Source organism: Pseudophryne corroboree, chromosome 6, assembly GCF_028390025.1.
Source record: "Pseudophryne corroboree isolate aPseCor3 chromosome 6, aPseCor3.hap2, whole genome shotgun sequence".
In the NCBI taxonomy this organism is placed as follows: domain Eukaryota; kingdom Metazoa; phylum Chordata; class Amphibia; order Anura; family Myobatrachidae; genus Pseudophryne; species Pseudophryne corroboree.
Window position 1 is genome coordinate 29387748 of NC_086449.1, and position 14394 is coordinate 29402141.

At 46.3% G+C, this 14394-nt stretch overlaps 1 protein-coding gene across 2 annotated transcripts; it reads right to left on the reverse strand.

Moving 5' to 3' along the window:
• Positions 1-2386: 2386 nt before the first annotated feature.
• On the reverse strand, positions 2387-11906 carry LOC134934781 (1-phosphatidylinositol phosphodiesterase-like). Of its 2 annotated transcripts, XM_063930138.1 has the most exons (3): positions 11792-11906; positions 7342-7395; positions 2387-4277 (listed from the first exon to the last, which is right to left on the reverse strand). In XM_063930138.1, the coding sequence occupies exons 2-3, from the start codon at positions 7375-7377 to the stop codon at positions 3420-3422; spliced, it is 894 nt and encodes a 297-aa protein (XP_063786208.1). In that variant the 5' UTR covers positions 7378-7395; positions 11792-11906; the 3' UTR covers positions 2387-3419. The 2 variants fall into 2 exon arrangements, with proteins under 2 accessions (XP_063786208.1, XP_063786209.1); XM_063930139.1 differs by lacking the exon at positions 11792-11906 and having other exon boundaries at positions 7342-7431.
• Positions 11907-14394: the final 2488 nt, after the last annotated feature.

A 14394-nucleotide genomic window follows, 5' to 3' on the forward strand; every position in this document is an offset into this window, starting at 1 on the left:
CTGCTTAAACCTGGATCCAACGCAAAAGCTGACAGAGGGACACGCTGTGCTGATAATGGCTGCTTCTTGCTCACACTGTCACAGGTATACAATCTGCCTCTGATTGAGAAGCAGGCTGCAGCCATTATCAGCAGCATCAGCGTGTCCCTCTGTCAGTTGTCATTCCAGTAATCACCTTACCCCACCACCACCAGCCACCCAGTCTGCAGGTTATTCCTGCACCTCTCATCTGACTCGGCTCCACCTGCTGGCCGCTTCATCAGTCGGCCCGGCCTCTCAGCACACTGAATGTCTTTGAGAAGTTGCACTCTGGGAGGCTCCCTCAGCTCCACCCGCTATGAGCCTCATCATGCAGCCCGGCCCCTTCAGCTTGTTGCCTGGCCATACAGTACGCACCCACAGTTCCATTAAATAACGCGGTCCGGTTCCGCAGTATACCCGAACGGCTGCCTGTCAGGAGGGGAGAGAGAGTCACCCGGACAACGTGGCCCCACCAACGCACCATTGTGAGGGGGGGTGCCGGACATTAGGGGGTGCCTGTGCGCACCAGGCACCCCCCGTGCGCACGCCTATGACTGGGCTTATGTTGTGGAGATGAAGCCAGGTCAGTGGTCTTTGAGGCCATGGTTAAACCTGCAAGAGGCACCGAGGACTTCCAGAAGGTGAGGAGGTGCCTAACCTGTGAGAGACAGAACTGACATTGTATCTGTGACTTTGTGATGCAGACTAGCTGCCCATAAGAGAGGGGGCAAGATGTGAGAGGGGGGGCAAGATGTGAGATGCGTTGCATGAAGGGGGCAAGGTCGTTTACTATTTTCTGTTTCATTTATGGTAACAACAGCTGAAAAGCTGTGTGTGGACCCTGTTTAAAGCACCTAAAACACTACACCACTAATCTCTCTACAGAGCTAATTACCCCAGAATTGGCACTTTTGTTAATAACCCACACCAGCCCTTTTTAGCGTGGGCCTCTGGGATTGGGGTATGCTTTTTTTTTTTTGCACCTGGGATTAGTTTCTATGGGGCCGATATATATCACCATCTGCATCTGAGGATACGGACATGATGTGATAAAATCACCCCAATCCGCAATGCAATAATTGGTTCAATTGCACGAATGTATCAATCATCGCACGCAGGGACAGAGCTTGTGAGAAAGCCCGGCGATGCCTCTACACAGCATCATCGGGGATTTTTCCTGAATACAGGACCGATCACTGGGGGCTGTAATGATATTTATTTATTTTATTTGTTTGGTTTTACACAGGGATGACGGCGGTATTTTTTTCTTACACTTTTTTTTTTCTTCAAGTAAATTTGGTCAGATCACATTTTCCCTTTCTAAGTATGGAAAATGCGATCTGGTTACTAAAAAAAAAAAAAGTGGATTAAAGGAATTTTGAGCAGTTTCTCACGAAAACTGCTCCAAAAGCCCTTTAATACATTGGAGTGACACTACAATAATGTGAAAAGCGTTTGAAAACACAATTTTTAGTCAAAATAATGTCAATAAATCGGTCCCTAAGTGACATGGGTATATTAGGGGCATGCTGATTTATACCCCTGGGGGTGGTCTCACAGTGACATGGGTATATTAGGGGTATGGTGATTTTTGCACCCGGGCTGGTTTTACAATGATATGAAGACCCCACACTCATAGGTGGTCATTCCGAGTTGATTGCTAGCTGAATTTGTTCGTAGCGCAGCGATGAGGCTAAAAAATGGCAGTTCTGCGCATGCGTATGCGGCGCAATGCGCACGCGCATCGTACGGGCACAACGAACGATGTAGTTTCACACAGGGTCTAGCGAAGCTTTTCAGTCGCACTGTTGGCCGCAGAGTGATTGACAGGAAGAGGGCGTTTCTAGGTGTCAACTGACCGTTTTCAGGGAGTGTTCGGAAAAACGCAGGCGTGCCAGGAAAAACGCAGGCGTGGCTGGGCGAATGCTGGGCGGGTCTGTGACGTCAAAACAGGAACTGAACAATCTGAAGTCATCGCAAGCGCTGAGTAGGTTTTGAGCTACTCTGAAACTGCACAAAGAAAGTTTGTAGATACATCCGTTCCCACTTCTGCTAAGCTAAAATACACTCCCAGTGGGAGGCGGCATAGCGTTTGCACGGCTACTAAAAACTGCTAGCGAGCAATCAACTCGAAATGACCACCATAGTCTCCCTGTTTTAATGGAAACCAGCCAGGACCATTTGCAGTGGAACCAACTGAGGAACTGGGGTGGTAAGATTGATGTTACTCCGGGCACTGTACATCGGATCTTTTATTACAGGTGGGCGAATATGCCTACAAATGCAGTTCTCCAACATACAAGGCCTATCTAATTTACTTTCTTTATTAATTACTAATATCTTTGCTTTAAGCAGTACCAGTCCTGTGAAATGAGAAGCAATGCAGAGACACAGACAGCCATGTTTATTTCTCGAACCCAAGCGATTCATGACAGAAATTTGGGATACAGTATTCCTGGGGCTTCATACAACCCCGGATGGGAACGCTTTAAAGGACAACGCTTGATGCTGGAATATATTGTGAAGTGTTATTTATTTCCATAAAATTTCAGTCAATGCAAGAAAAATACTCAACAGCCAAGATGCGGGCGATAGAATTAAGCTCATCATCTCAGGAGGCATCAGCTCAGGAGGCTTAATGCTAATAATCAGATGAAGGTCTTCTCTTTAAGGAGTTGGATGGCCCACAATGGTCAAGTATCCACCTCGCCACGAACTGCAGTAGTGGATAGTTACTTGCCAGAGTAATTCAGCATTGCTCCGGTACGGGGACAGTTGCTCTGAAAAGCATGTAGCTGTGATGCTTACCAGCGCCCATCTGAACTTGTGCGCAGGTAGAACCTGAGTTCCTTAATGCGAACAGCCGCTGAGGCGGTGGAGGTATCTGCGTCGATCCCCCTTTGTAACGCCGGACCTCTTTTCCACAGAAAGGAGCCGGGCTTCGGGAAGCAACGCCACCTGAAGATAGTGTTAGTTGACGCAGGCAAATGCCGAAAACGTTTAGGTTTTTTAGAGTTTGCTGAATACTATGTATCCCTGTGGGGCCCCTAATAATGAAAGGGCCTGTTACTTAAAACATGTGGAAGCTGGCGTTTCCACATGTGTAAAGGGTCAATTAGTGATAATGAATAGGCCCTTAAGCAACAATAGGGCAGATGTATTAACCTGGAGAAGGCATAAGGAAGTGATAAACCAGTGATAAGTACAAGGTGATAAACGCACCAGCCAACTAATGGACAGATTTCACGCTGCAACGTTGCATCACTGATAAAGAGAATACATGGGGACTGATAGGGACCCATTTAATCGCAGCAATGGTTTCTAGGCTTATATAGCACAATGTATTATTAGACTCTGAAGTATTTTTGCATGGCTGATAGATTTTATGAAAATTTTCTTCACGCCCAATTATCCAAGATAATTTTTCTCACCAGTTCGTCCCCGGGAAAGTCCATAATTACTACCCCCACTGACCTCCTTCTCCCCACTGATGTTTTAGTGTTGAGATACTCCAGCAATCTTGGGTTGATTTTACGAGCTAAAGTTTCTGGGGGATAGAGAAGCCAGTGGACTCCCGAGGAGTAGGTCAAATAAGCTCTGCCTTGATCACCGTTTTGGGTAACTTTGAGGTGCCTTTCCACCTCTGCCCATTTGACTGCATCGTCATTCACTTCATAGTCATCTGAGATACTCATAGCTCCAGGATACGGAGGCCCAAAGTCTCGGCCCTCTCCATTCGAGGAGAACTGTTGTAGGATGACCACTTTCCCTCTGGCTTGTCCTAAAGTTGATAGGCTGTTGGTCCGCAGGAACCAGTGTTGTCCCACCTGGCTCACCACCTCAGCTATGCTCTTGTAGAAGCTCCTGGTGTTCTGGTACGGCTCGTACTCTTCCTTCACTCTCATCAGAACCGTCTCGCTCGGGTACTCTGTTAGAAATCTCACAGTGTCACGGAGGACTTGGAGAAAATCGGTCTTCTGGTAGGACACCCCGTGGAAAATAGGCAGCTGGTTTTGGTAGTGACGACACCGGATATCCAAGAACCTAACTCCAGCATGGAATTGGTTTCTTAGATTCCAGCTTTGGCACTCAGCAAGGTTACCACCATAGAAAGCCATTGTGTCATGTGTCCCTGGTATGGCCAGTGAGGAGAGCGGGATATCATCTGGGAGGAAAGACATCCAGTTTGGCCAGGTGACTTTTGGTGCATCCGTGCGGTCGAAAGCCGGAGTCTGCTCCCCCAATGCACCCGCAACCTGTAGATAAATCAGAGGGGTGGTTTTCTATTTATTCATATCAATAGGGAGCAAAGAAGTAACTGCGTACAAACCATGCTGCACTACACTAGGGAAGATGTAACATGTGCACCTGGACAAACCATGCTGCACTACACTAGGGAAGATGTAACATGTGCACCTGGACAAACCATGCTGCACTACACTAGGGAAGATGTAACATGTGCACCTGGACAAACCATGCTGCACTACACTAGGGAAGATGTAACATGTGCACCTGGACAATCCATGCTGCACTACACTAGGGAAGATGTAACATGTGCACCTGGACAAACCATGCTGCACTACACTAGGGAAGATGTAACATGTGCACCTGGACAAACCATGCTGCACTACACTAGGGAAGATGTAACATGTGCACCTGGACAAACCATGCTGCACTACACTAGGGAAGATGTAACATGTGCACCTGGACAAACCATGCTGCACTACACTAGGGAAGATGTAACATGTGCACCTGGACAATCCATGCTGCACTACACTAGGGAAGATGTAACATGTGCACCTGGACAAACCATGCTGCACTACACTAGGGAAGATGTAACATGTGCACCTGGACAAACCATGCTGCACTGCACTAGGGAAGATGTAACATGTGCACCTGGACAAACCATGCTGCACTGCACTAGGGAAGATGTAACATGTGCACCTGGACAAACCATACTGCACTACACTAGGGAAGATGTAACATGTGCACCTGGACAAACCATGCTGCACTACACTAGGGAAGATGTAACATGTGCACCTGGACAAACCATGCTGCACTACACTAGGGAAGATGTAACATGTGCACCTGGACAAACCATGCTGCACTACACTAGGGAAGATGTAACATGTGCACCTGGACAAACCATGCTGCACTGCACTAGGGAAGATGTAACGTGCACCTGGACAAACCATGCTGCACTGCACTAGGGAAGATGTAACATGTGCACCTGGACAAACCATGCTGCACTACACTAGGGAAGATGTAACATGTGCACCTGGACAATCCATGCTGCACTACACTAGGGAAGATGTAACGTGCACCTGGACAAACCATGCTGCACTACACTAGGGAAGATGTAACATGTGCACCTGTACAAACCATGCTGCACTACACTAGGGAAGATGTAACATGTGCACCTGGACAAACCATGCTGCACTACACTAGGGAAGATGTAACATGTGCACCTGGACAAACCATGCTGCACTACACTAGGGAAGATGTAACATGTGCACCAGGACAAACCATGCTGCACTACACTAGGGAAGATGTAACATGTGCACCTGGACAAACCATGCTGCACTACACTAGGGAAGATGTAACATGTGCACCTGGACAAACCATGCTGCACTACACTAGGGAAGATGTAACATGTGCACCTGGACAAACCATGCTGCACTACACTAGGGAAGATGTAACATGTGCACCTGGACAAACCATGCTGCACTACACTAGGGCAGATGTAACATGTGCACCTGGATAAACCATGCTGCACTGCAGGGGGCAGATGTAACATGTGCATCTGGACAATTCATGCTGCACTGCAGGGGGCAGATGTAACATGTGCACCTGGACAAACCATGCTGCACTACACTAGGGAAGATGTAACATGTGCACCTGGACAAACCATGCTGCACTACACTAGGGAAGATGTAACATGTGCACCTGTACAAACCATGCTGCACTACACTAGGGCAGATGTAACATGTGCACCTGGACAAACCATGCTGCACTACACTAGGGAAGATGTAACATGTGCACCTGGACAAACCATGCTGCACTACACTAGGGAAGATGTAACATGTGCACCTGGACAAACCATGCTGCACTACACTAGGGAAGATGTAACATGTGCACCTGGACAAACCATGCTGCACTACACTAGGGAAGATGTAACATGTGCACCTGGACAATCCATGCTGCACTACACTAGGGCAGATGTAACATGTGCACCTGGACAAACCATGCTGCACTGCAGGGGGCAGATGTAACATGTGCATCTGGACAATCCATGCTGCTGTACTGCAGGGGGTAGATGTAACATGTGCATCTGGACAATCCATGCTGTACTGCAGGGGGTAGATGTAACATGTGCATCTGGACAATCCATGCTGTACTGCAGGGGGTAGATGTAACATGTGCAGTTAGAGTTAGATTTGGGAGGGACATGTTCGGATTCAAATATAAATTCAAATTGCAGTGATAAAGCTGCCCAGTGTTTGTTTGTGAGCTACATGCAAAATCAACCAGCATTTACCGTGCATGCAAACATAATAACTATATTTACCCCCTTGCAGTGCAGCTTGGGTTGTCCAGGTGCAGAGTTACTTGCTCTTTTGTGCTTTATTCCCAACTCAAAATAAGGCCCAATGGTGGTCATTCTGAGTTGTTAGCTCGTTGCCGATTTTCGCAACGGGCCGATTAATGCGAAAATGCGCATGCGCTAAGTATTTTAGCTCAAAACTTAGTAGATTTACTCACGGCAGAACAAAGAATTTCCATCGTTGAAGTGATCGTAGTGTGATTGACAGGAAGTGGGTGTTTCTGGGCGGAAACTTAGCGTTTTCATGGCGTTTGCGGAAAAACACAGGCGTGCCAGAGAAAAACGCGGGAGTGGCTGGAGAAACGGGAGAGTGGCTGGCCGAACGCAGGGCGTGTTTGTGACGTCAAACCAGGAACGAAACTGACTGAACTGATCGCTATGTGTGAGTAGGTCTGGAGCTACTCAGAAACTGCGAAGAATTATTTATTCGCAATTCTGCTAATCTTTCGTTCGCAATTCTGCTAAGCTAAGATTCACTCCCAGAGGGCGGCGGCCTAGCGTGTGCAATGCTGCTAAAAGCATTCTAGCGAGCGAACAACTCGGAATCATCCCCAATATTACAATATTACATCCTCACTGAGTAGCCATGCCTAGGCAACCAGTTACATACTATGGAATTGAGCCCAGTTTTTATTTTTTCGCAGCTTCAATGACAATATTACTGTTAATCAATAGACTGTAGATAGTAATTCAGAAATAATATGTGAATTACTTACCAGAAAATATAAAATTACTTTAACTGTTGAATCCATGGAGGCAAATTATAGAGTCTGCAGATGTCAAGTTCAGAGTTAGTGTCTTTAGGAGTTCTGTTTATATATATATATATATATATATATATATATATATATATATACATATACATATAGTATGGTGTAGTATTGTCTGTACTGGGCTGTGTGTGTATATATGGCATGATGTAGTAGTGTCTGTACTGGGCTGTGTGTGTGTATATATGGCTTGGTGTGGTAGTGTCTGTACTGGGATGTGTATATACATACTGGAAGTGTGTGTGTGTGTGTGTGTGTGTGTGTGTGTGTGTGTATGGCACGGTGTAGTAGTGTCTGTACTTGGCTGTCTGTATATATGACATGGTGTAGTAGTGCCTGTACTGGGCTGTGTGTGTACAGTATATATGGCATGGTATAGTAGTGTCTGTACTGGGCTGTGTGTGTATATGGCATGGTGTAGTAGTGTCTGCTGGGCTGTGTGTGTATATATGGCATAGTGTCTGTACTAGGCTGCCTGTGTATATGGCATGGTGTAGTATTGTCTGTATCAGACTATGTGTGTATATGGCATGGTGTAGTAATGTCTATGCTGGGATGTGTGTGTATATATGGCATAGTGTAGCAGTGTCTGTACTAGGCTGTATGTGTTTATGGCATGGTGTAGTAGTTTCTGTGCTGGGCTGTGTGTGTATATATGGCATGGTGCAGTAGTGTCTGTGATGGGCTGTGTATGTATATATCGCATGGTGTAGTAGTGTCTGTACTAGGCTGTCTGTGTATATGGCATGGTGTAGTAGTGTCTGTGATGGGCTGTGTATTTATATGGCATGGTGTAGTAGTGTCTGCTGGGCTGTGTGTGTGTGTGTTTGTGTGTGTGTGTATGGCATGGTGTAGAGTGTCTATACTGGGCTGTCTGTGTATATGACATGGTGTTGTATTGTCTGTAATAGACTGTCTGTGTATATGGCATGATGCAGTAGTGTCTGTACTAGGCTGTCTTTGTATATGGCATGGTGTAGTAGTGTCTGTACTAGGCTGTCTGTGTATATGGCATGGTGTAGTATTGTCTGTACTAGACTGTCTGTGTATATGGCATGGTGTAGTAGTGTCTGTACTAGGCTGTCTGTGTATATGGCATGGTGTAGTAGTGTCTGTGCTGGACTGTGTGTGTATATGGCATGGTGTAGTTGTGTCTGTGCTGGGCTGTGTGTGTGTGTGTGTGTGTATGGCATGGTGTAGAGTGTCTGTACTAGGCTTTCTGTGTATAGGGCATGGTGTAGAGTGTCTGTACTAGGCTGTCTGTGTACATGGCATGGTGTAGTATTGTCTGTACTGGGCTGTGTGTGTGTATATGTGGTATGATGTAGTAGTGTTTCTACTGGGCTGTGTGTGTATATATATGGCTTGGTGTGGTAGTGTCTGTACTGGGATGTGTATATACATACTGGAAGTGTGTGTGTGTGTGTGTATGGCACGGTGTAGTAGTGTCTGTACTTGGCTGTCTGTATATATGACATGGTATAGTAGTGCCTGTACTGGGCTGTGTGTGTACAGTATACATGGCATGGTATAGTAGTGTCTGTACTGGGCTGTGTGTGTATATGGCATGGTGTAGTAGTGTCTGCTGGGCTGTGTGTGTATATATGGCGTAGTGTCTGTACTAGGCTGCCTGTGTATATGGCATGGTGTAGTATTGTCTGTATCAGACTATGTGTGTATATGGCATGGTGTAGTAATGTCTATGCTGGGATGTGTGTGTATATATGGCATAGTGTAGCAGTGTCTGTACTAGGCTGTATGTGTTTATGGCATGGTGTAGTAGTTTCTGTGCTGGGCTGTGTGTGTATATATGGCATGGTGCAGTAGTGTCTGTGATGGGCTGTGTATGTATATATCGCATGGTGTAGTAGTGTCTGTACTAGGCTGTCTGTGTATATGGCATGGTGTAGTAGTGTCTGTGATGGGCTGTGTATTTATATGGCATGGTGTAGTAGTGTCTGCTGGGCTGTGTGTGTGTGTGTGTATGGCATGGTGTAGAGTGTCTATACTGGGCTGTCTGTGTATATGACATGGTGTTGTATTGCCTGTAATAGACTGTCTGTGTATATGGCATGATGCAGTAGTGTCTGTACTAGGCTGTCTTTGTATATGGCATGGTGTAGTAGTGTCTGTACTAGGCTGTCTGTGTATATGGCATGGTGTAGTATTGGCTATACTAGACTGTCTGTGTATATGGCATGGTGTAGTAGTGTCTGTACTAGGCTGTCTGTGTATATGGCATGGTGTAGTAGTGTCTGTGCTGGACTGTGTGTGTATATGGCATGGTGTAGTTGAGTCTGTGCTGGGCTGTGTGTGTGTGTGTGTGTGTGTGTATATGGCATGGTGTAGAGTGTCTGTACTAGGCTTTCTGTGTATAGGGCATGGTGTAGAGTGTCTGTACTAGGCTGTCTGTGTATATGGCATGGTGTAGTATTGTCTGTACTGGGCTGTGTGTGTGTATATGTGGTATGATGTAGTAGTGTTTCTACTGGGCTGTGTGTGTATATATATGGCATGGTGAAGTAGTGTCTGTACTAAGCTGTCTGTGTATATGGCATGGTGTAGTAGTGTCTGTACTGGGCTATCTGTGTATATGGCTTGGTGTAGTATTGTCTATACTAGGCTGTGTGTGTATATGGCATGGTGTAGAGTGTCTGTAGTGAGCTGTCTGTGTATATGGCATAGTGTAGTAGTGTCTGTGCTGGGCTGTGTGTGTGTGTGTGTGTGTGTGTATATGGCATGGTGTAGTAGTGTCTGTACTGGACTGTCTGTGTATATGGCATGGTGTAGTAGTGTCTGTACTAGGCTGTCTGTGTATATGGCATGGTGTAGAGTGTCTGTGCTAGGCTGTCTGTGTATATGGCATGGTGTAGTAGTGTCTGTACTAGGCTGTCTGTGTATATGGCATGGCATAGTAGTGTCTGTACTAGGCTGTCTGTGTATATGGCATGGTGTAGAGTGTCTGTACTGGGCTGTCTCTGTATATGGCATGGTGTAGTATTGTCTGTACTAGGCTGTCTGTGTATATGGCATGGTGTAGAGTGTCTGTGCTAGGCTGTCTGTGTATATGGCATGGTGTAGTAGTGTCTGTACTAGGCTGTCTGTGTATATGGCATGGTGTAGAGTGTCTGTACTGGGCTGTCTGTGTATATGGCATGGTGTAGTAGTGTCTGTACTAGGCTGTCTGTGTATATGGCATGGTGTAGCACTGTACTAGGCTGTCTGTGTATATGGCATGGTGTAGTAGACTAGGTTGTCTGTGTATATGGCATGGTGTAGAGTGTCTGTACTGGGCTGTCTGTGTATATGGCATGGTGTAGTAGTGTCTGTGACGGGCTGTGTGTGTATATGGCATGGTGTAGTAGTGTCTGTGCTGGGCTGTCTGTGTATATGGCATGGTGTAGAGTGTCTGTACTAGGCTGTCTGTGTATATGGCATGGTGTAGTAGACTAGGCTGTCTGTGTATATGGCATGGCGTAGTAGTTTCTGTACTGGGCTGTCTGTGTATATGGCATGGTGTAGTAGACTAGGCTGTCTGTGTATATGGCATGGTGTAGAGTGTCTGTACTGGGCTGTCTGTGTATATGGCATGGTGTAGTAGTGTCTGTACTGGGCTGTCTGTGTATATGGCATGGTGTAGTAGTGTCTGTGCTGGGCTGTCTGTGTATATGGCATGGTGTAGAGTGTCTGTACTAGGCAGTCTGTGTATATGGCATGGTGTAGTAGACTAGGCTGTCTGTGTATATGGCATGGTGTAGTAGTGTCTGTACTGGGCAGTGTGTGTATATGGCATGGTGTAGTAGTGTCTGTACTGAGCTGTGTGTGTATATATGGCATGGTGTAGTAGTGTCTGTACTGGGCTGTCTGTGTATATGGCATGGTGTAGTAGTGTCTGTACTGGGCAGTGTGTGTATATATGGCATGGTGTAGAGTGTCTGTACTGGGCTGTCTGTGTATATGGCATGGTGTAGTACTGTACTAGGCTGTCTGTGTATATGGCATGGTGTAGTAGACTAGGCTGTCTGTGTATATGGCATGGTGTAGTACTGTACTAGGATGTCTGTGTATATGGCATGGTGTAGTAGTGTCTGTGACGGGCTGTGTGTGTATATGGCATGGTGTAGTAGTGTCTGTGCTGGGCTGTCTGTGTATATGGCATGGTGTAGAGTGTCTGTACTAGGCTGTCTGTGTATATGGCATGGTGTAGTAGACTAGGCTGTCTGTGTATATGGCATGGTGTAGTAGTGTCTGTGCCGGGCTGTCTGTGTATATGGCATGGTGTAGTAGTGTCTGTGCCGGGCTGTGTGTGTACACACATCTGATGGTGCAGTAGCATCTGTGTGCATTGGTGTGATAACTAGCGATGTAGTGATATATTGTGGTGGCTGTACTGTACCTGCTCTCTGCTGTGCCTCTGTCACCCCTCGACCTGTCCCTGCTTTATTAGGGAAGCTGCTGTTATCAGCACAGCTAGCGGTGTGTGTGGGGGGAGCAGGCGGAGAGAGTGATTGACAGCTAGAGGGAGGGAATACGGGGTTAGGCAAAGGTTTCTGCTCAGTACAAAAACCTGAAAATGTTATTGTGTATCCGTGATAGATATTACATAACAGCTAAAAGTAAAAACATAATAATCCAATTTACTCACTACTAATAAATATATAAATAAAAAAGGCAAGGCTGGGCAGGTAAAACACTGGCCAGGGGCGGTTTAAGAGTGGAGTGGGAACGTGTGCAAGCTCTACATGCATGCACAGGTCTCCAGGAACATAGGGGGTCAGTCCGAGTTGTTCGGTCGCTAGCCGTTTTTAACAGCCGTGCAAACGCATAGTCACCGACCGCCCACTGGGAGTGTATTTTCGCTTTGCAGCAATCAAAATCATTTTGTGCAAAACAAGATCAGCCCTGCAGTTACTGTTCGCGTGCGTTGATTCTAACGACGGAGGGACGGCTTTTGACGCACTCCCTGAAAACGGTCAGTTGCACCAAGAAACGCCCTCTTCATGTCAATCTTCCTGCGTTCGGCCGTGCGACTGAAAGCTTCGCTAGAACCTGTGCAAAACCACAATGCTCTTTGTACCCGTACGTCGTGCATGCGCATTGCGGTGCATACGCATGCGCAGATTAGCCATTTTTTTCACTGATCGCTGTGCTGCGGACAACGGCAGCTAGTGATCAACTCGGAATGACCCCCATAGTGCCTTGTTTCCGGGGACATCTCTCTTGCGCATGCGCAAATCAGCTGATCTTTGCAGCTCTGCGGGCAGCGCCAGGCGACGGAGCGATAAGTGTAATTATATGAACCAGACTCTCTGGCATTCTGAAAGTCATCATAAACGCTAACATCTCTTCTGCCTTCCTCACGTGTTACTTTCTCTTCATTCTGCTCCCATATTCCTCTCTCTTAGATCTCCTCACATGTTCCATTCTCTTGGATCTCCTCATATGTCCTCTATCTTGAATTTCCTCATATGTTAATCTCTCTTGGACCTCCTGACATATTCATCTCTCATATGTCCTACCTCTTGGATCTCCTCACATGTCCTCCATCTTGGATATCCTCACATGTTCCTCCATCTTGGATCTCCTCACATGTTCCTCCATCTTGGATATCCTCACACGTTAATCACTGTTAGATTTCCTCACATGTTCACCTCTCTTGCTTCTCCTCACCTATACATCTCTCTCAGACCTCGGAGCCCTCTCTCGTGCCTCTTCCAACATGTTCCTTTCTTATGGATCCCCTCACATGTTCATCTTTCTTGTTACACCCCTAGATTCCTCTCTCTTAGAACTCCTCACTTGTTCTTCCTTTTGAGTTCTCCTTACTCCTGTACGTGAAAAGAACCTGCGATAGAGTTAATTCCATAAGTATACTCTATTCTTTTCTCTGAAAACTTACACATTGTCTTATTCCAGAAGATACAATTCTGTTTCTATGCCCCAGTCAACAACATCTACTCAATGAAGTCTCCACTTCCATTTTCTTATAGCCTGATGCAGAGCCGGCCTTAGGCATAGGCAAACTAGGCAAATGCCTAGGGCATTTGGTATGCTTAGGGGCACCAGCAGCTTCTGCTGATTAAAATTATATGCGACATGCCTATATTCTGTGTGTGACTGCGGCTGTATCTGCATACGAAATGTTACGTTGCGTGTATTCCTGGAAATCACTGTAATGTAGCATTTCGTATGCAGATACAGCCGCAGTCACACACAGAATATAGGCATGCTGCATATCATTTTAATCAGCAGAAGCTGCTTGTGCATCCTAGCCACATAGTTATGCAAAAAAAGATGCATTTTCATAAACAAAAGGAGCCTGACGTTTGCAGAGCTGCCAGCTGACTCATGCCAGGAATCTCCTGCAGAACTAGCAAAGGTGCTAGGGGGCACCAGCCAAAATCTTGCCTAGGGCATCATATTGGTTAGGGCCGGCTCTGGCCTGATGGATGAATCTCCTCTGTGTCTGTAGTTGGGTGGTGGGATATACTTCTGGACACATATATGGTGTTTTTTTCCCCCCTCCCAACTTGGTTAATTTAGACCAAATTAGAGAGCTGTAGATAATTATGTCAAGTCAGAGGAAACAATGTGTTTGCGTTATATCACATGTGTGTATCATCACATCACAACATGAGCGATCCATCACCGTACACAATGGTTACACATACACCCTACATGTCTGCCCGAGCAGAGTACTAGGAGCACGTGCCACCACAAATGTCCTGAGTTGGTCTTGGTTTCCAGTGATGGTCCGGTGCTTTCTCAGAATGGCATGTATTCCATGTGACCCTGGTTGTGCATCTTAAACAGATCTTCTGACCGAAACAGCAACTGCTGGGTGGATTCACCACAGTGGTAACAGGAGTGTATCATGTTGGCGCTCCCCAGGCTTTTCTGTTGTAGTTCACCTGCATCCCAGCCAATAGATTGTGCAATAAACTAAATGTCTAAGGGTCAGTAATGCTCAGTATTGCTGCCACTGTCTTATCTTGTGGA